This window comes from Gadus morhua, chromosome 14 (genome assembly GCF_902167405.1).
Source record: "Gadus morhua chromosome 14, gadMor3.0, whole genome shotgun sequence".
NCBI lineage: Eukaryota > Metazoa > Chordata > Actinopteri > Gadiformes > Gadidae > Gadus > Gadus morhua.
Genome location: NC_044061.1, coordinates 19,997,316 through 20,019,781, shown reverse-complemented (window position 1 = coordinate 20,019,781; position 22,466 = coordinate 19,997,316). Strand labels below are relative to the sequence as shown.

Sequence of the window (22,466 nt, the reverse complement as noted above, 5' to 3'; positions counted from 1 at the left end):
TTATAATTTAAACCGTTGTTATCCAAGCGCTCACTGTGGGAGGGATAGAGAAGCCATTACTGCCACGACTGCTATAACCAATACTACTGCTCCTCCTCCTACTACGATACACCTCCACTCCAGAGTGGCTCCCCACCCCCAACCGCTCAGCTATTACAACTGTTGGGGGTTGTCAGGGTGTAACCGCGCTGTTGTTATGGCAACAGAATTGTAAATGATGAGGAACCACACTCTGTATCCATGAGTGACGTTTACATCTAAATGTACGCACAGATACACTAGCACACAGTAAGACACAGGCACAAACACATACACGCCACGCTGAGAGAAAAACACAGATGCGCACAGTACACACCTTCACACACACACACACACACACACACACACACACAAATGCACGTGAACACCCCCACATGCACAATTGTGCACACATACACACACACACACACACACACACACACTGAATACTCTTTCGCTCTCTCTCTCACACACACACACACACACACACATACACACACAAGCGCACATGTGCAAACACACATGCATGCATTTGCACAGGGCATACATACAAACACACTCTCTCTCTCTCTCTCAAACACACACACACACACACACACACACACACACACACACACACACACACACACACACACACACACACACACACACACACACACACACACACACACACACACACACACACATGCATGGATACACAGGCACACATAAACACACCGAGGGAATGTGTGGTAGATGTAAAGCTACATATATCTAAGCAGTTTTCTGAGAGCAAACAAGGCTTTATGATATCATCTTTATATCTTCTCGGTCTCTGAGCAACAATAAGGAGAGGGTGAACCAATCACGCGTCTTTAGCTCCAGTGACCTGGAGGCCTACCAGTCACGTCTAGCATAATAGCTTTATCCTGTTAGCTGTAAAACACAAGGTTCCTTGACATTGTCGGCCATTGTAAAGTGATTTGTTGGTAGTCTGTGTGTGTTTCTGATGGCGTTTTATGGCATACTTCCGTGTATCACCAAGCCTTCCATCTTTAGTGAGTGGATATACAGTCCCGATCAACTGACTGAGACAGATTCACACTATGGATCCAGTGTTGTCGGCCAATCTATTAGATTAGCCTTTCACTGAAGGTTACATTATGGTAATTATACTAAATACAACGAATTGGCACTATAGTTAATTATAAATCAATACAGGCTAATCTATGTAAATGATTTCGTTGTAAGTATTGCAATAAATTGATCTGTTTACAGTGGCGCTATAGGGGGTTGTGTTTGAAGGATTTCGCCTTCAACTGAAACGGTGGGTTCAATCCCTTACATCTGACCTATCTGCAGGCATCCTGGAGCTCGAAGGCCAGCCTCTTCCAGCTCATTAATTGCATAAATCTCAAATATATTCACTGTGAATAGCTTTGGATAAAAGTGACTCCAGAATTACTAAATAATATGCTATTTAATGTTTTATGACCCATAAACACTGCTTACAAACGACGGTTTACGATAACATACTGCCATCTTGTGGCCAATAAATGTATAATTGTCAATACAAGTTAATATATTTACAAGTCCGAGGCGGGAAACTGAACAAACACATCCTGGGTTAAGCATTATTAAAACTAAGGGAACTTGTTTTAAACTAATTAACACTTTAGAAACACGTTTTTTAGATCATGTTTCGCAAGAGAACGGCTTGGTTTTCAAACAGTGTCGAACGAAGGTGTCAGAAATACTGGGGTACGTTTTTACAATTTTACTAGCTGTTTTACATGCTATTTGTTTTGGCGCACCTGTAACTGATTTCAATTTCAATCATTAAAATAATTTTGTTAAGATATATTATGTATCCGTAATGTGTAAATAACCCATCATCTGACTGTACATTGGATAAATGCACTCAATAGACAATCTAACGTTACTCAAGAGATGACAATGAGGCAGATTATTGCGAAAAAGATATTTTAGCTGACATAGAATATAAACCCGGCTATTTAAGTCAAATATAGAGAATACCATGTAGGATTTTGAGATGTGAACATCAGATGTTCTAGTTCATGTGTATTTCAGCAGTATCAGATGTGTGTATCTCTACACAGTATCTGATGTGTGTATCTACACAGTATCTGATGTGTGTATCTACACAGTATCTGAAGGTGGGCGCATTGCGAGCTGGAGGAAAGCAGAATACCTCTTCAGTGAAGATGCCTCAAACCCTGACACCCAGCGGTAAGAAACAGCATTCATTGTTCCCATTGACCTGCCTAAAGGTAAGCAGGTCAATGGGAACAAGAGGGTTGCTTGCGCAATTCCTCCGCTCCTCCTCACGCCAAGAGGCCTAAATCATTTAAATGCAAGTTATTATCGCTTCATTGTTGATGAATCTCCCAATTAGTAATATTTTCTTCCAATTATACAAGTCGTTCTCCTCTGATCTTAGGATCTTTGAGAGTAAGGACTACCAGCAGAAGAAGGTGACGGTGTTCCACAGCCTGTTCCTCTGTGCGTGTGAGAAGCGTGACAGCGCTGGCTCTGTGTGTATCGGACACTATGTACTGCCCCCCGTCTGTGTCCAGGACGGTGAGGAGCAATTAGTTCTTCATTTATTTTCACTCTTTGAATTTTTCTTTTGGCTGCGGGTGGGCATTTTGCGTTTGGTTTTAAATAAGCCCAATGGGTTCGAGGCTCGATACTTAAGGTTTGCTTCTTCGATTGCTTGCTACTATACTGGCTTGGTGTTGTGGTTTCAAGCGAGTTCCCTTACATTTATTACCAACGAGATGGGTTGCGGTCTGTGTGGCCATGAATCCATGCGAGCACGCAGTGAGCACAGTGGATAGAAAAGTGTACCAAAAAGACATTAAAGTAACTCCATCTTTCTTTTTTTTTGTGGTGGTTCCAATTTGGATGGAGAGCTTTGATTATTTTCGGTCTCATTTGTAAGTCTAGCTTTGGATAAAGGTGCCTGCTGGTGCTGAATGTAATTGTAGTCCATTAAACTTTTTATTTGCAGAAGTCCGGAATGTGGTTGGCAGACTGATTTGGGAAAGGGAAGATGATCAGTTTGAACCCCAGGTATGAAACATAAAGCCAACGAAAACCTTCCTTTAGTATAGTCTACTCCTACATATTTCTTAAATCTGTATTTGCAGGGTTCATCAGCGAAACAGGTGGAGGAGGACTCCTGGACGACCACAGACTTGAACAGCAGGTCACAGTTTTTGTTTAGTGCTATATCCCTGTACCACGCCACATGATGCTTGACAGTATCATCTGAAAGTCTTGAAAGCCTCTGCACTATTGGATTTTTATTTTGCACATTTCTCACTCAAAAGAAGGATGATGGAAAAAAAAAAATTGACCTTGAAGCTGGCATTTGTGTCCTGCCCCCCATGTGATTTAAGGGCAGAATTTGGTATATAATTATGATGGTACTTTTATTTATGCAAGTGTTTTATCGTAGCTGACATTACATTATGTTGTGTTTTTTAATAGCTGTGAACATTTGGACTCAGAGACGCCCCCGACTGTAGTCAAAGTGTGCTGTGAAGTACAGGAGCTCTCCTTTAATAAACCAGCAACAGGTAAAGCATTCATTCAGTATGTTGATTTCATTTCAGTAAAAATTGAGAACCTTAATTATTGAGAAACTCACAAGTCAAATTTAAACTATACCACACCAAATACAGTAAGGTGGCGGGCTGCCATCTTAATTTTGATCTCATAAATAATAGTACATCTGCCGTTTGGTGGACACTTTCACACAAAGCATCCTACCATACAGTACATTTCATGCTAGGCTTTAGTTGAGCTTAGCTACACAGGACCTTGAACGAATTACACACGTTCTTATTTAAAACATACTTACTTTTTAATCATAAAGTGTCTCTCCTCTCTAGGTTACATCAGTATAAACAAGCTGGCGAAATACTCTGGGGACCTGTGTGAAATCACACCGGACCACTGTGGCTGTTAAGTGCATCAGTAAATCCAACTGCCACACTAGTGTCTATTTATGTATTGCATTGTCCTTATTCACCTAGCAGCCATCTTGTTTTTAAGCACTAGTTGGGTGGGGGAACTGAATACACAATTCTTCATTCAGCACCCCCGGCAGCGAGTGCATATAGAACGAAGATGGAAGCTAGCTGGATAATTCCATAGTCAACCATTTAGAACTATTGATTTGAAGAGGTTCTGTATGAGACTGTATTACTGAATTAACAGGGCTGTTGGGTTTCTTTACCATTTGTATTTTTCAAACTGCATAAGTTCATACAGTTGGATATTAAAGAACAAAAAGAGGATTAAAAAAATAAAAACAGATGTTTCATACCTTAAAGGAAACACGTTTATTGAAAAACAAGACAATAAAGATCATTTATAAAAAAAACACCAATTACACATTCCATATGTATATCGTTGGGTAATCTGAATATTATATAAAGCGAAATTTTCATCATTCTCTTAAATAATTTGTGATTCTAATAAAACAATTTGAATTCCTTAAGCGTTCATTTAATTTGAATCCTTCAGTTTTGATCCACTTCTGGATATGAAACACATACATAGCTATAGAGTTATATTTTTATAAGTTATTCAAGCTGCCCAAATTATAACCGTCAACCAAAAAGATAGTCTATAAATTATTTGAATCTAGTCAATATATTCTGCATTGTATGCTTTCACTTGGCTAACCAATAGGTCTTTAGTTTTGACATCTCACGTTTAATTACTTTAATAAAAAGCCCATGATTGGCTGTGGCTGTTCTCAAAATGGCCTCTCATTTCATTACTGTTGTGCGATTGTAAATACCTTTCAGTTATTCGCCTTTCAGAGGCAACACTGGACTGCGGAAAGTCTCCTTGCAGACTTTAGCTATTGACCTTGCTTATCAATCGTTCCAGTTTCATGAACGATATGCTTTCAAATTCTTAATAATTTGTTAATGTCTTTTTCTTTAAAGAGTGATTTCAAGTAGAATATAAGACATTACTGCTGAGAACAACCTGCTGAGCACAGTGTAGTAGAGTATATGGTCATTCTCTTTAAAGGAGCGATTGTAATCTGATTTTAATCTTAATCTCATCTGAAGAGTGTCAGTTAGACATCAAATCCCTTTGTACTGCATGTATAGGGGTGGCCAGCGAGGAACAGAGGCCCCGTCTGCAGGACATCCCAGTGGTGCTCCCCCCCGTTTCCCTTCTTCCACAAACAAAAATACATTTGTTATAAACTACGTTCTCTCTCTGTGACACTTTGACGTCAGAGGATCTGGTCGGATCCCATACATCATTGAGTGTAAACAGTGAAGTTGAGATCCTACCTGTTCTTAAAAAAACCTACAATGATAAACAGACCGCAATATACAACTCTGAGAGTAAATGTCACTGTTGAACGTACGTTTTACCTGTGGCGTGGTGCATCGGACAGGGATCTGCTATGTCCTGTAGAGTGGTGAGGGTCTATTATTTTGAGTCAGAACACAACACTGTATGCACCAACTATGTACAATGGTATCCATGCTGAATGTAGATTGGGCTTCAGCAAAATAATTAAAAGGGAACATCAGATTCTAATAATAATACAGTCGATAAGAGAACCCGGATCCATTTTAAGACGGGGAAGTAGGGAGGGAGACAAGCATTTGCATAAATGCCGATATCTAATCAATACTAAAGCCTAGTGGCATATCCATCAGGTCAGGTCACAGGGTACTGAAGGGTCAGGGCACCATCATCTGAGAGATCTGACTAGCAAATCTTCCTATGTGGCAAATTTAGCAGCTCTTAATCGCTGCAAATTCAAACAGTGTGAAATAATTATTTAAATATTTTGTATATATTAAAAGGCTATGTATATCTCTTCATATGATCCACAGAGTTCAGGTTTCACCAAATTGTTAGAATTAGTCATTCTACCACAGCTGATCTGTTGACATATGGAGGCCTAAAAGCCACTGGAATACACTCACTTTCACAACACAACTCCTCTAAAGAAACCAATTTACCTTCCAGCTTGTTAGTTTGTCTGAATGTAAACTGTTGGGACAGAGACAACAGATTTGTGTTCATTCGAATTGTCACTCATTCGAAGTGGCGACTGATTTAGTGAGAAGACCATTAAAAAAAACTAAAACAAACAGATATTGTGGACCAATGAAATCCAGGGAGAGGGTCAGCTGATCTACAGAGTTTCAAAGTCGTAATATCCAGCGATTCACGTGGTGATTTCTTGACCATGTCCTCGTGATGAGAGATGACAAGCAACCACCGACAGCCAAAAATGATGATCCAGCAGTGGGCGATAATGGCTTGATGTCAAACAGGCGATAGGTCACTGCGAAGGGGGCTTAAAACAGAAGAGGATGAACAGCAACGTCAAAAGGGAGATTGCTCAGTCCTCTTAACATGAGAATGAGGATTGCATTCACAGTCTTTTTTTTTATTATTTCATTCAACTGACACATTAGGGAGCACTGAGATGTTCACATGCAGATCCAGCGTTCACCATCATGACGGGCTGCGTTTGAGGTGGTGTGGCTACGGTTGGTGTGTAAGGACAAAGACTTTGCGAGGTATGTCATCTTTGAGTCTTCGGTTAGGTCTTTCTTCCGTCCTTGGTTTCCTGGCAACTAGCTTCCCACAAGACATACACGTCCCTCTAAAAGAGAACAGAGGCAGTTGAACGGTCGTCCGGAGCCACGTCGCTGTAGCCGACAAAAAGAGTCAAAGTATTACGCAGGGTGAGGGCTGAGTCCACTTTCTACCGATGACACTGAAGCGTAGCAAGCGAACCGCTCGTTGCCGCTTAAAAAAAAAAGAAGTTGTACTCTCCTTCTGCCTCTCCTACACATACAACCGTGTACATGACAAACACGCCACACTACCAGTGGTAGGGGCCTCAAGACCCAGGGGCCCCGTCATCAGCCCTCCCAGCACGGAAGACCGCCCCCCCCCCCCAGGAAGAACCACCTCCGCATCCGCCAGACTCCCAACCACAATCAACACGCCCTCACACACAGACCCAGGCGCTCAGACCAACCCCCCCCGACACACAGTCGGGGGCGGGGCGTGACCCGGGGCCCCTCTTGGGGTCTCAGACGGCGAACTCGGCCCCGCTGCGGCGGCCCCGGCTGAGCAGCAGCAGGCGGTGGAAGCGCAGGCCGTTGAAGGGGTTGCACCACAGCAGGGAGGGCGGGCCGCCGAACACCGAGCGCATCCCGTCCCAGCGCACGCGCCGCTCCCACGTCGGCTTCTCGTTCTTAAGGCGCTCGATTTCCTGCCGGGGGGGGGACATTTACCGGTGAGTCTTCTGTGGTTTAATGTTCTGATGTTTTGTAATCGATGAAACATACGTCTTTCTATGTTATTTTATTAGCGCGTTCATCGTTTTATCAGATGCTTTTATCCAAAGCGACATATGGTACATTTTTGAGATGCACGAGGAGCAGGGGTTAGGTATCTGGCAGACATTGGGGTTTGAACCAAGAACCTTTCGAGAGTCAAACTCCCCATCCCACACCAATCTATCTATCAACCCATCTATATCTATATGTATATCCATGTTTGTATGGATAACACTGTCTGCCAATGACAAAGACCAAGTGAAAAGTGCCCCCTGAACCCCGGCCCATGTAGAGTGAGGGAGGAGGTCACGCACCGTCTCGTCGTTGCAGATGGAGTGGAGCTGGGTGCCGAACATGACGGCGGTGAAGGTGAGGAAGAGGACAGCTTCCAGACAGAGGAAGATGAGCAGCAGCACCGACACGCCCGGGGAGAAGTCACTGCACTCTGAGGGACATAAGCAGGGAATTGGTGACATTTGGGCAGGGCAAAATGGTAATACTATCATTTATGAATGGTGTGGTATGGTCATGAAATGACTTATTACGATAGCAAGCTTTATAGTTTAAATGTATTCCGATGAGAAGATATGCTTGAAAAATGATCACTAATGAGGTTAAAAACATCAATGTCTTTACCAAACTAATCTCCAAAACTAATTTCCTTCCATTTGACAATTTCTGTTAATCAAACTGAACTAAATCATTCTTAACTTATTATCATTTATTTTTCTCCTCCCCAGGACGCAAAGCAGCCAGAGGCCGTTGCTGGATGTGAAACATCATACAGTGTAAACAAAAGGAGATGGTAGGTTCCTCATTTTGATAGCAAACCTACACCAGCCAATAACCGTCACCATGGAAACCGTAGGGTCACGAAGGCTTACCGTTCCACTGGACTTTAACGCAGGTGAAGAAGTGCATGCCACTGAGGCCAAGGGCATGGGCGGATATCAAGGCTATGTACATCTGTTGAGGGACCCACAGTCACACATTAACAATAGGATACAATGGTAAGATTTATTTCAAGAGTGAAATTAATTTTTACTAGCAGTAGGAGTTGTTTTAACTCAAAAGATACTGACTTGGTGAAACAAATAACAAGTAACCACAAAAAAATGTATAAGGGAATAGACAGAACAACCACACCCCACAGTGGTCCAGAGAGGGTATTACTATGGTCTTGTTTTATTGCATTTGTAAAACAAGAGTTGTAAACTTGTAAACAATTGTGTACTTGCATCTGTGACAGGTAGTGAAACAGTGATGACATTTCCTCTAGCTGCAAGTAGCCACCATCCTAGCAGAGCTCATATGTAGTTCTACTTCACTCTGCTCCTTATCATTTGATAGACTGACCCGATTCTAGTACTGGATGAAAACCATGTGACTGAGTTATGTCCGGATACAGAGAGATGTATACATTTCAAAGATTGGAGTACCTAAGTAGTGCTATTGAGCACGGGGAAAGTATACATACAATATATGTTAAATAATAATAAAAAATAAAATATATACACACATATATTTCTGATAGTGTCTGTCAACCATATTTTAGGTTTATAAAGTTAGGGTTAGCATATACTGCTATGATCCACTACACATGTCTGTTAGATACTGTACAATCAACTCTACAAGTCTATTCTCAAATACCAATAAACATTAATTAATTTAAAGAAAAAAATTAGGGCAGGGGAAAATGTAAAGGTTAAAGTTCACCAAGTTCTTTAAAACATCCCATACATTTTATGAGACAATGCACAGGAAATAGTTCCAATCAAAGCGCTCCACACCACCAGGCAGCAATAGTGTGTGTACTCACCGTGAAAAGCACAAAGAATCTCTGATTCTTCTCTCCCACACAGTTATTGACCCATGGACAGTGGTGGTCCATCTTCCGGATACATCTTTTACAAATACTGGAGAGGAGAGGTGGAAGAGGGAAGGTGGAGGGGAGAGAGGAGAGAGGAGGTGGAAAGTACAGAGGGAGAATAACAGGAGAGAGGAGGGGTGTAGATAGGAAGTGGAAGAGAGGAAGGAGAATGGATGAAGGGGGAGCAGAAAGGGCAGAGGAGAGACCGTAGTGAAGAGAGAAGTGGGAGGAGACGATCAGGGAGAGGAGGAGGAAGAAAGGAGTGAGCACTGAATAACTGACACAAGGACTCCAGTCACAGCTCGGAGGGATCACAATCCCTCGGTCCGAGAATGCTTTGTGTCAACGCTTCAGTTGAGATTTATTCCTAGGGTTCTCACAGGGATTTTGGTTTCCATGGTAGCACTCCCACTTGTCAGTTGCAGCCATAGACATACAAGGTTATGGAAAGCAGGGGAGGTTAATGGTTAATGAAGGGTTTTAATTTTAATAAATTAGCGTATTGAGCCGCGATATCAATGATTAAACAAGGCCAAAAGACACAAATTCTCTACCTACTGGTACTAACGACAAAAGCGGCTGTGTGATTTGTCATTGGGTGAACAGCGCTAGTCTTGCCATGCAATTTCACCCAAACTTTGCCCAAAGTTCAAACCATCCATTCGCTTTTTAATGATTTGAAGTATGCCTACACTCAAAACTATGCAGCTGTGTGTTTTCTGAAACCTTTTGGCTGCGCTGAAACTCTGATGCTACCAGTTCGGGCTCAGACCGGTGAGTGGATCTGAAAGCCACTGGTGTCCACACCGAAATCCTTCTCTCTCTCTCTCTCTCTCTCTCTCTCTCTCTCTCTCTCTCTCTCTCTCTCTCTCTCTCTCTCTCTCTCTCTCTCTCTCTCTCTCTCTCTCTCTCTCTCTCTCTCTCTCTCTCTCTCTCTCTCTCTCTCTCTCTCTCTCTCTCTCTCTCTCTCTCTCTCTCTCTCTCTCTCTCTCTCTCTCTCTCTCTCTCTCTCTCACCATTAGATACATTTTGCCAGTAAATGTGTCAAACACTAAAAGGTTAAGTAGTGTGTGTGTTGACTACTTAAATGCTCCCATTAAAACAAGGAAGACATATGTTCGGCATTAATGATTAATTCCTCCCTCTTCCACATTTTTTCCAACTAGCTAGAATTTAACTGCATGAATACCCTATCACAGGACACCATATCTCCACGTTTACACTCTGTCGATAAAGCTTTTGTTTGCCAAGAAACAGGAAAGCAAATCTCAAAGTGACCCTCATGTTTTATGCAACACAATGCATTCAACGTTTAAATCCCAAAAAAATAAATACTAATCAAAAGGAAGGACATGACCTGCTATGAATTATGGCCCAAAAGAGAACAACAAAACTGGAAACAATGACCATTTTTGGGCGGGTTCCTACCTGCAGTGGTGTGCCCTCTCAGGCTTGATGCTGCAGCACTTGGGGCATTTATAGATGACCTCGCCTGGCTTCAGCTGCAGACTGTCCATGTACTCCTTAGTGGCATTTCCCTTGGGGACCGCACCCTGTAGAACACACAAATCAATACAATGCGGTCGAAGTATTTGCCTCTCTTTTCTCTTTTTCTTAAAAACATTGATTTGATGTAACGGTAATGCTTGTTTAACATTCAAGTCCAATCATTTTATTCCTCTAATGAGGTTTCCTGGGATTGCAAATGCAAGTGGGCAGGCTTTCAACATTTAAACGGTAAAAAGCTGTTGCGGTGTGGTCAAGTAAAAAAAAATAGTAGGTTCTGTGATCGAATAAGTTTAAGTGTAAATAAGTGTGAATAACACCTCTAATTACCGAATCTTGGAGAACAAGCATGTGCATGGATTGGGGGACTCACACACATCACATTGACTCAAGCAAAAAACAAGGAGTTGGTTTATTTAAAGCCCATCCTGGGTACAATACTGTTTTTTGCATGTCTTGCAGAAAATCCAAGGTCTCGATTTGAGTCATTTAATGGCTTTCAGCCGCAGGGGTCAACCTCATAGCGATTCAGCAGTGGAAACATCGGCTTTGATCAGAGAAGGTGCTTGCGGAGGTAGTTGATGTTTGTTTACCAAACGTAAAGCAGAGTCAAGGAACAGGATCTCTCCGAAGCACGCACGCACATCATGGTTAATGAGCCGTTTGACTGGACACACACCCTAGTCCTCAGAGCACCACGCCCCTACACCTCTGCTCCTCCTCGCTCCACCCCGTTCCTCTGTTCTCCCTTCCCTTCTGCTTCTGTTCTACTTTCAGCTTACCCTCCTTCTCCTGCCCCCCCCTTCTACTCCCGCAAGCTCCTTCTCCTCCTTATGCCCAATCCCTCTGCCGTCTTCTTCCGCCTCCTTCTTCCATCCTCATCCCCTGTACCTCATCCAACCTTCCCCCACCAGGTTCCCTTCCTTCCCACCACTCCTCCTCCTCCTTACCGGGTCGGTGAGCATGGTGCGCATGTGCGAGGCGAGCGCCAGCACGGCCAGTGTGTTGAAAACGGCCCCGTTGAGCAGTGGGTACCAGGAGTTCTTGGCGGGCAGCAGCATGACAAAGTTGACCACGAAGGCGGCGTACAACACCAGGAACCAGGTGATGCCCGCGCACACCATGCCACAGCCGTCCTGGATGAACCATAACGTGTGGTGAGGGTTGGGGCCCGCGTGGTTGTTGTGGTGGGGGCCCCCGACCATCACACCGGCGTCCAGGGTCCCCGCCTCCACGTCCCCGCCGGCAGACAGCAGTGGGTGGTGCTGCTCAATGTCGCGCAGTCGGTGGCCTGAGGACTGCATCCTGCCCTGGAACACACAGCAAGAAGGACACCGTTTACTTTGACTTTCAGCCTGTTGGCACAGGGCTCCACAAACTCTTCCACGCCCTTGTGGAGGTACTTTTGGCCTGGCCACCAAAGAGTTATACCATGTTATTGCAATGTCAAAAATGTGAGCCTTTTATCATTTATCTTTGTTTATGACCCAGCACAACCTCGCCTTTTCACTCTTCAACAATTGATGATTGAATGAAAAAAGACAAGGCAAAGGCACGCATATTGTTTTCTAAAATGTTTAGAAAACCACCCACTTCGTCCTCTGCTGCAACCCAGTTATGGGTTATCCTACGCTTTTATACAAAGTGATGAATAATTAAGACAGAGTAATCAAATAATACAATCAGAATAGGAGCAAAGCTGCAAGGGTTTTTAATGTTGCACAAACTAGTAAAAAAGTTAAAGGAGCTATGGAAATCAGAAAAAAAGGGTTATTTTTTATTTATTTTATTGTAGTGCATGCTGTTGAGATGTAAATTGATTGCTATGTCTTTGATTGGAGCCTTGCTTTGCATCACGTATTTAAATATAAACTTATTTTGAATAACTTACCAAAACTTTGTTATTTAAATATTATTCAGGTTTACTTCAGAACCACAAATTATTTAAAATCCACTTTACTCTCCTGTTGAATAGGGATGTTCCGATATGATTAATTCCTTCCTGATACCGATTCCGATACCTGAACATGCTTATAGGCTGATACAAGCCAACACGCAGACCAATTCTGTTTTCTTTTTAGGCCGGCCCATTTCCTTTGTTAAATATGAGTACAGTAAATAAATAAAACATGACTGAATTGTGTGAAATTTATTATATAATATAACATTTCAAATATATGTCAAATACTAGCACTTTTCTTACTTGCCATAATACATTTATATGTGCGGTTTCTTTGCTAGACCATCAGACAAAAAGGAAGCAACAACCAAATACTTCTTTCTGCAGGCAGTTAGACTGCTTAACTCCGGTGGACTATACTTGGCACTCTTGCACTATCTGCACCACTTTCTATGCACTTTTATTTTATATACCATTTTTTTATATTTTTATATTTTTATTTTTTAATGACTGTTTTTATAGCATCACCTCATTAAGGGATGGCTGTTTTCAAATTACTATTATCTATTACTTATTCAGGTTCCCTTAATTCGCACAATGGATGAAAGAGTGGTGACCCCTTTCACTGTATGTAAAACGTTATTTTTGCAAACATGTGACCAATTAAACTTTGAAGCTTGAATTTGAATTGATGCACAAATGTGAACGCGGAATAATTGAAATAACACTTAAACACTAAACCAAAAAGGCACGTCATGCTTGAACTTTCTTGTTTCAACTGGTTTTCATTTGTGTTAACTAATCTACAAGAAATGCCTACCGTCTTTATCAGGGCTCTACAGTGCAGGCATTTTCCTCGCGTTTGTATTTGCCCAGCGCACTCATGAACGATACACTAGATTGAAACTGTGGACATTGATTGTTCGGCCTTCCACACATGAGTAAACAGACAGAAGATTTATACAAATAAAGACGATTTATGTGTACTGTGAGCAATACAAATCCATTTTCCTTAATACAACATTATTATTGTGCAGAAACTTGGTTAATGTAAAATCATTTAAAAAATGTGCACCCAGAACCTATATTTATGCATAAAAAATTAAATAGTCCGACCTTTTGGGTGAAAGGTAGAGAGCAGAAGCACTGAGTTGTTTTTTCTGTTTTGACGTTTCACAGCAACACAATAGTCACCAAAAGATGGCCTGGCCTAACAAAGATTACGGACCACTGAGGTACTTTTTAGCTCAGCGTAACTCCCAAGGCATTGCACATGACCTACGCTTGACATTAATAGTCGTTTATAGAGTTTATCAATGGGTTATACCTTTCTACCACACTTCAAATCAAATGTATTTACTCTAATGTATTATATATTTTGAAACATCCCATATTATACAGTTTTTGGTCTAATTAAAACTGTTCCAAAGGGTCTATGCAAGAACTTTGTGAAGTATATGTAAACCAATCCTAAATCCAGCTTCGAGTGCGCGTTTCATTATCAAATTTTCTACATTCTAAAGAAACAGGCAGTTCTCCGAAGCTCATTCGTTATGCTAATGACCACTGCTCTGATTGGCCGCCTCATTGCAAGGTTTGGCGGAGAACAGAGGTCAAACAACCTTGAAGCAGCGGTTTACTGTAAATATAGCTGCTCCAGAACCAACAGTGAAACTGTACATGTTTGAGCCGGAGTCCAATGCAGAATGAGAAGAGGCGGCTTATGTGGTGGTAATAATTCAATGTAATCAGTTTTGTTGAGCTAATTAGCCAATGCAAATGCTAACATTGTTATTTTATCTTATGCATCCAAACAGCAATTGGAAAATAATGAAACACTACTTAGCTACTCTTTTACGTTGCATGTCATGCAACGTAACTTGGTAGGATACTGTATACTGTACACTATAGTTATATTGAGTCGAAATCCCATAACCACCTAATTGTTTTGTCAAACATAAGTTTCAAAAGCGTTTGCTTAGTCGTTGTCTTTGGCCTGCAAATAGTAGCCAACAGATATAGAGCAGACGATGGTCGTTTAAAGATGTTTGCAGGTGGATCGTGTGAAGTAGGATTTGCTCCATGTTAAACCTCAACATTGTTGAATACGAATCCAGCTGTGAACCTCGTTGAGGAAGCGAGTGTTGATCACTCACATACAAAAACGAGCTAACAGAAGCCGGGACGTTGCCATTAAAAATAAAATGATTCCACTCTGTCCCGTCATTTTCACGTTTTGGGAGATAAGATTATTCACCCTGTTCTGTCAAAAATATTTTTTTTCTCGACTAGTTAATGATAACATGTGGAAAAAGGGAAGGCCAGGTAATAAGACATTTTCCATAGATTTTCCTCTTTGATGGTACGCAAATGTTTTACCTGAAAAATAGTGTCCAACCTTTTTAACAAAAATAGTTTCCAGCAGTATTTCAGGCTGTATAGGAGGCATTTCTCATACTTGTATCATATTGTACCTCTATCTCCACTGCCCTACACTACATTGTTTAACAAGCAGTTGGGTCGTTAATTAGACCCCTAAATTGCTGAAAGAAAGTACTTCAAACACATTGTAATAATAAATAAGCCCAGGCTCTGAAGTTAATGACGGTTGGGGTATATTTTGGGAATGTTGGATCAATGAGCGCCGAGTCAATTATTGACTAGCATGGAACATTACTTCATACGCAGTTAACTTTTTTTGCACTTTTAAAATGCTTAAATATGAGATATTTTTTGGTCAAAGCAGATCAAGTTGTGTGTCATTCCGTTAATGAATAAAGAATCTTTGAAGTGCCAATATATTTTCTTTCTCACAAAAGATTGTACATCATTTCTGCAATTCCTTCCAAGTCATCGCTAAGGATCGTCTATTTTGGAGGGTATTGCTAAACCCCTGAACCTGGCTGTGTGAATATACAGGCTCTGGCTTAAAGCACAATATCCTACAGCCTTTTCACAGTTGTCCAACCAAGTATCCAACCTGCTTAGCAGTCAGGGCAGAGAAGAGGGACCAGGCAGGGTGGAGGATAACAGGGGGAGAGAAAAGCTGGGTCATTGGGCAGATGGCAGAACAGATGAAAAGCATGCAAGACAAGTGGCTTGAAGGAGGAGAAAAAATGGAAGTTGCAGAGAAAAGAGGCAAATCCTACCGGCAAGCAGAGTGAAGAATTTTTTTTTTAGGTGAGGAACTGAATGAATTGGACAGGAGAGGAAAGAATAGAAAAAGGAGAGGTAGCACTAAAGAAATAGGTCAGAGAGAGCGGTACATAAATCTCCTAACACACACATACCTCTCCCATAATTCAAGGTCATTCCCTGTGTTAGCAGAGATTTAGCCTGCGTGGCCTGATTCAGTTGGGAATCACTGGATAACTCTGACTTCAGTCTTTTGTCCTTTTAGGAAATGTTTTAAAGCTATAACACTCAATCTACCAACTTTGACAACAGTGTCTCTGGAAAATGTTCATTCTACATGGCTGAAGTAAAAAACTGTAAGCAATTGTTATGAAATTGCTGTCATTATTACATTGTTTGTTGTTTGATTGTGTGGATTTTTCTAGTTAATTTGGCATAATTCAATGCCAAATGATCAAGAAATCAAACAGTGACCAGAATAAATGTTAAGATATGGCTTCCTTCTCAGGGGACAAGGTGAACAACCTCTCATAAACATTGTTCCAATAAACTCCTATGGGCAGGATCAACCACAACACAAGAATTTAAAGATAACTCTTATGCCTTGTCAATCGCACTGTCCTCTAGGATTCACAGTTTCTGGGAAAAGCTGTTTTGTACCTTACTTGTCTTCAAGGGCTCACATGCGGTGAATTTGTGTTTTTTGTGGACTTTCTGATAGCTAAGCCAGCTTGAAAACACTCTGAATCTTGGTATGGAAATACCCTTCTCGAAGCCATGCAAAAAAGTTGCGTGCCAACAGTGGTTAACAATGGGTTGCCTTGGGGACAGCATAGTAGGAGGATACATATATTCAAACAGGTGCTGCTGTTAACTATGAGTGAGGCAGGATAGTGTACTGTAGGAATCCTTGAGCAAAATGCCTTAGCCCTACATGCTGCTTGATATCGTGTATCCGAGCGTAAAACACTCTCCTAAATGTCCCCAGCAAGGTCATACAGATCCTTTTTAACTCTTCGAAGATTTTACAATATCATAGAAAGGTGAAGACGTGAACTTCGAAAGGTGCATGTTACGTTACAGAACCAAATCTTATCACACCAGGGGAATCTAACCTTTTCTTCTGGTGTACATGTGGGCCACCTCCGGCTGAACAATTAAATATGCATTTGTGTTATCGCAATGTGTGGTAGTGAAGGTCGATGACAGATCATCAGCCACCTATGACAGAATATACCCCTGAAACGAAGGATTAACCAAGCTGGTTCAGGGAACTCATTCAGAGCTATGTAATATCTTTCAGAATACATGCTGGAGAGATTTGGGGAGATTTAGAGAGATCAAAGCACGAGGGAATCAATGCCCTTTAAAGGCAATGTGAATAACATCGAGATTCTGGGGCCTCCAAGATAGGGGCAAATGAATAAAATACGATACTAGGGTAGGGAAAATGTAGACTGTAGGGAAATTGAGATTATCAAATGTAAAATATTGATTTGAGATGAAGGGAGTACTGCTTACTTTCAATGTAGATCAGCAGTTTCGATATCTATATCGTCACTCCAAGTGATTTGATTTTAGAAGTACGTTTTAATGTAAAGTAACCCAAATTTGTGGTTGTGTTGTTTATCTGGTATGTGCTTTTGAATAAAGACATAAAAACAGAGGTGAAATTAGCCATAAAATGATAAAAGTACAAAACAATTTTAGGAGGCTATAATGAAAAAGGTCACATTAACAGCCAGACTGGGCATAACTAATTAACCCAGCCCCGCTGCTAAATACCTCACTGTTGTCTGGTCAAACCGGCCGCGCCTGCATGTCAATAGGGGTGTTAGAGGAGGTTGTTGGAAAGAAACCAGGAGAAGATGCCAACAGGGATTTGGTTCTGAAAAGCCCAGACTAGCAGAAGCAGAGTATAAGGCTGCCAGACACACAGCACTCTCCATTCGTAGTTTCTCTAAAAGCTTTCAGAACAGTTGTTGAACAGTTTGGGACAGAGGAGGAATTTTAAACTGGACTTGGGGAAAGAAGGAAACCCTGATTTGAATGTAGGTTCACACTGCATTCATTGCAATGCATGCAGTGTACAAAGTATGTCTAGGATATAGGACTCAACATTTGGTAAACATATCTGATTTTCAGATGGTTGTGACTAGTGACCTTTCTTTCCTCTTTCATCCGATTTACAAAATCTAAATTAGATTTTATTATTCTGTTTTTATTTAAGGACATTAACCAGAAGCCTGAACTGTCCCAGATGAAGCTGGGTCAATAGCATGACCCTACACAATGGCTTCATTGTCAATTGTGAATAAGAGATGAGAATGAACCATATGGATAACTCAAGTAAAATATTTACAATGTATAGGACCAGGTTATCTTAAATAAAAAAGTGTTAGATTTAAATCATAGGTTTTAAGTATAATGACTGTTAGCACTGTTAAAAAATGCTAACGCACCTGCATTCTTAATGGGGGGTTAAAAACAGCTCTAATGTCCCGTTTGAGGCCTATTGATTTTTCTGTGGTAAGGGAATCTGAGGCCCATTGAATCCATGCCAACTGTGCACACTTTTCTCTCATAGTGCAGATACTGGGGCCCGATACAGTCATAAATACCCCTTATTACACACACATGCACGCGCACAAATTTCAGGGTATTGGAGTAGTCTTAATTTATACAACAGTATTCAGAGATCTGTCTACACTGAGAAAATAGAATGATAATTCAACCGATTTCTTTTTCCAATGGAAACATGTAAACTTTAAAATAAAGAACAGCGGCGGTATAATAGTTCTAATGACACCGATTCCATACACAGTAATTACCCATGACCAATGAGATAATGTTACAAAGAGGTTTGCCATAACTCAGATAGCCTCGCTCTTTTGAACAGGCAGAGCCTGTTTAATGTTATACATGGGGGGGGGGGGGGGGGGGGGGGAAGTACTCACAATGTTCAGTATCAGGATTAACCAACAAAAGCAGAACATATGACAGATTTTACACCCGGGACTCATATATCCTATTGGCCTACATTAGTTATTTTAGCCCAATTGATTTCCAGTTAAAAAGTCTGTATTATTCTAGGGGATTTTGATAGAAAGGGCATAACCATTCGTCAGCTATAATATCCGTTTCGAGTTTTCTCTGCCTTCCGCTGTATGAGGCAACTCTGCCTTCCGCTGTACAATTTAAGAAGGCTACCAGCACATTTCTGACCAATCAGGGAATCCATCTTGCCTGTCAATCACAGTTTGTGAAGTCAATCACTTATCAATGGAGGAACGTAGACAGGAAGGGAAGGAGCAGAACAGGAGGTTCTTTTTTGGAAGATATTCTCTCTTCCACCCTCATCTGCTTTCAGTGCCGTTACACTTCATACCTAAAGCAGCTTTAATGCAAACATTAAGGGATACCTCCGTCTTAGTTGAACCCCAACTCACCTAAATTGTTTCATCACAGTGGCATGACTTGCAGAGTGGTTCTTGGTACAGCATTCAAGACGTAGTGGTGAAGTGGAGTGTGTGGACTTGCTCCCTCTGAGAAACAAAAACAAACAAATACAAAAAATGAATACAGGCATGCTGACTTGCTGCCCTACAGCCATGCGCGCCAAGAGTATATCTAGTATTGCTATGGAAGAGCCCCTTTGCTATTGGGTCTGGACAGCAAAACCGATAGAAGGAAATAACACAAAGAGGTGAATTAAGTTAAAGTATAAACCTGCGTTATTAAGCCTCGATATAATTTCGTTTATAATTGCAATCCAGCGACGACTTTTCACGGTCTGACTGCCATAAATTATGTCCCTTTTGGTTTATTTTTCAGCTTCGATCCGATTCCCCTTCCGATCTTGTTTCCGAGACGCACTAGGCACTCGTCCAAGCTTTCTTTAAGATAAGATGTAGGCTACTTTATTAATGACAGATGGACAATGACAGTATGACTCACATTATATCCCAGTAAGTAAAGAATTAAGAGATTTAAGATATAGAGACAACGGTCAAATTAATATGCAGGATTGATAAATATTATATTTTCGAAATTGGAGCAGTAATTGTAAGTCAACTGCATGTATAGTGACATTAAAATAAATGACACTATACATGCAGTTGAGTTAGACGTGTCTAAGGAGTCCAACCCAAAGGAAAGTAAAACAGCGATTTAAACTGTTTTACATGGAGAGATACAAACAAAATAATTCCCAGGCGTGTTGCTTTACCAAGACACACATCTCACACACTTTGATTCACTTGTCCTCCCCTAATCTCATAGAGAACCAAGCTGACGCCTGGATCCACAAGATAAAACCCCAACATACATAACCCAGACACAGTCTATTCTCTCAGCGGAGGACCCGTGTGACTGGCATCGTGGGCCCTGACAGATTAATCCAATAGATCGTTATGAGGACTCACAGAAGGAATACATACACTATGGATTACCCAGGCTAGTCTTCAGGCTGGTTAGCCACCACAGCTAGCCCGCTACCCTTAGCAGGGTATGCTAGCGAGACAAACCTCTATTCTCTATCTATTCTCTCTATGTTACCAAACTATCACTCACTTACCTTATTATTTTAATTAGTTGCGTTTTCTGTTAGCATATATCTCTGCAAATATTCTGGTTTTATATCTGCTTATTCCAGTTTCAACGTTTCCGACCACCACCATGTCTACAACAACACATCCCGAGCACTACGGCGAGTCGGCGACACGGCTTCCGGACTCCCTTCGGATTTCTCCGTGCGATTCCGGGATCGCCCGACCGCAGAAAAGCGGTGATTAGGCAAGCGGAAATAATAACCTGGTGGTGCTACGATAAGAAAAGATAAGATAAAATGACAGTCCCACTGCAAATCCAATCATGAAAGAAACGTATACAAATTAAGAACACAAATTGGAATAACTAGGCCTATTTTGCACACACACACGCGCGCGCGCGCAAGCACACGCACACGCACACACCACACGCACGCACGCACACACACACACACACACACACACACACACACACACACACGCACGCACGCACGCGCGCACGCACGCACGCACGCACGTACACACACACACACACACACACACACACACACACACACACACACACACACACACACACACACACACACACACACACACACACACAAAAATCATAAATCCAATTTCAGAAAATGTTCATTTGGAGAATAAACTAAAAAGCAATGACATCCAACATCCACTACATGGCGCTATATAGTTAAAGACCAAATTCTAACGCGGCTGTCTATCCAGATCCAGTCTTCCACATTTCTTTGTATTCAGGTCTGTATCAGAGAAAAATTAGCAGACAGGGCTTCAATATTATAATTATTCCCAGCATTCAGCAACATACTGCTGATGCTGTTTATTACACACATTTAATAACAGGTGAGTAGCAATCAAAACAGACAACCGATTTGGGAACAACTACAACAACAACAAAGTATAAAGAGTCCAACAAAATTAGATAAGTTTGAAAAACAAAACAAGCGGAAAACAAAAGCATTAATTTGACTTATTTGTTTATGTTCATTTGTGATATTCAAGTGCAAAGAGAACATCCACACCCACGTCCAGGCTATTGTGCTGCATTCAGCCCCCCTTGCAGGCCTGTCAGTGATGGTGTGGCACGCCTTCATCTTGATGTTGGCCTGGAGGCAGACTGGCTGTCTTAGGGCTGTGTCTGAACATTGTGTGTCCCAGCAGAGAGCAGCAGGTTCTTCCTGCGCTAGCTGGAGCCACGTGCTGCTCCCCCACCCAGAGGAGATTATAACCCCAGGACAAAGCTGCTCGGCCTGGCAATGCCCCTCCACAGCTGCGCAGTAGGGGCCCACCACCGGAGACCCCCCCCCCCCCCCCCACACACACTCACCTTCGCACCACCTCTGCAGAGCAAAGATCAGCTGTTGAGGCTGGGATGGAGGTGGCGGGGGTCTGGATAGGCGGTAGCATGGTGGTGGTGGTTGGGTGTAGTCGGTGGGTTGTGCAGTAGTACCGGGCAATCCTCTAAAGCAGCTTAAAGGCTGGATCAGGGGATGGAGGCCGTTTCTGTTTTCAGAATGGCAAGCTCTCTCACTTTCTCTTTATCTCTCTCGCTCTCTCTCTGTGCCACCACTCTCGATCTCGCTTGCTCTCTCTCACACTTGCTCTTTTTCTCTCCCTCTCTTCCCCCTTGTCTGTCTGTCAGCTGTGCAGTCTGTTGCTATGGCAGAAGAAATGGATAATCTCAGACATATTGCTGTTTTTCATATATAACATTGCCATTTAATTTCCCATTGGTCTCATCACTGATTTAAAACAATTAGCTCAGTCTGATGTGTTGCACTCTGAAGTTATGCAAGATGAGATTTGGGTGTTCCGAAGGGAGGGGTGGAGGAAGGGTGGGGCACAGACAGACATAAACGTACTGTTGCGTCTGCACACTGGGTTAGCAGGGATGTCATGGCATTGTTTGACTGTGTGTGTTGTTAAGTTAGGCCTGATTCAAAGGGAGTTAGAGCTTCTCAAAGTCGACACATGTATGAATCATCTGAAGCAACAACTGTGATCAATGAGAAACTTTGGGGAAATAGATAAATAAAAGGCAGGGAAGAAAAGATGAGAGATTTATTATTATTAATTTAATATCTGCCAACCCCCCACCCCAAAACAAAAACACCCCAAAA

The 22,466-nt window shown here is 41.8% G+C and overlaps 2 protein-coding genes across 3 annotated transcripts; one reads left to right on the top strand and one right to left on the bottom strand.

Moving 5' to 3' along the window:
- Positions 1 to 1,586: 1,586 nt before the first annotated feature.
- On the top strand, positions 1,587 to 4,975 carry terb2 (telomere repeat binding bouquet formation protein 2). 2 transcript variants are annotated; one of them, XM_030377089.1, is made up of 7 exons: positions 1,587 to 1,758; positions 2,166 to 2,247; positions 2,459 to 2,598; positions 3,032 to 3,093; positions 3,171 to 3,229; positions 3,514 to 3,602; positions 3,918 to 4,975. In XM_030377089.1, exons 1-7 carry the CDS (start codon positions 1,695 to 1,697, stop codon positions 3,992 to 3,994), a joined length of 573 nt encoding a protein of 190 aa, XP_030232949.1. In that variant the 5' UTR covers positions 1,587 to 1,694; the 3' UTR covers positions 3,995 to 4,975. The 2 variants fall into 2 exon arrangements, with proteins under 2 accessions (XP_030232949.1, XP_030232948.1); XM_030377088.1 differs by having other exon boundaries at positions 2,142 to 2,247.
- Positions 4,352 to 20,524, bottom strand: zdhhc7 (zDHHC palmitoyltransferase 7). The gene is made up of 8 exons (XM_030377087.1): positions 20,355 to 20,524; positions 19,228 to 19,323; positions 11,694 to 12,053; positions 10,666 to 10,790; positions 9,187 to 9,283; positions 8,252 to 8,333; positions 7,682 to 7,812; positions 4,352 to 7,300 (listed from the first exon to the last, which is right to left on the bottom strand). The coding sequence occupies exons 3-8, from the start codon at positions 12,045 to 12,047 to the stop codon at positions 7,118 to 7,120; spliced, it is 972 nt and encodes a 323-aa protein (XP_030232947.1). The 5' UTR covers positions 12,048 to 12,053; positions 19,228 to 19,323; positions 20,355 to 20,524; the 3' UTR covers positions 4,352 to 7,117.
- Between the last annotated feature and the right edge of the window lie 1,942 nt (positions 20,525 to 22,466).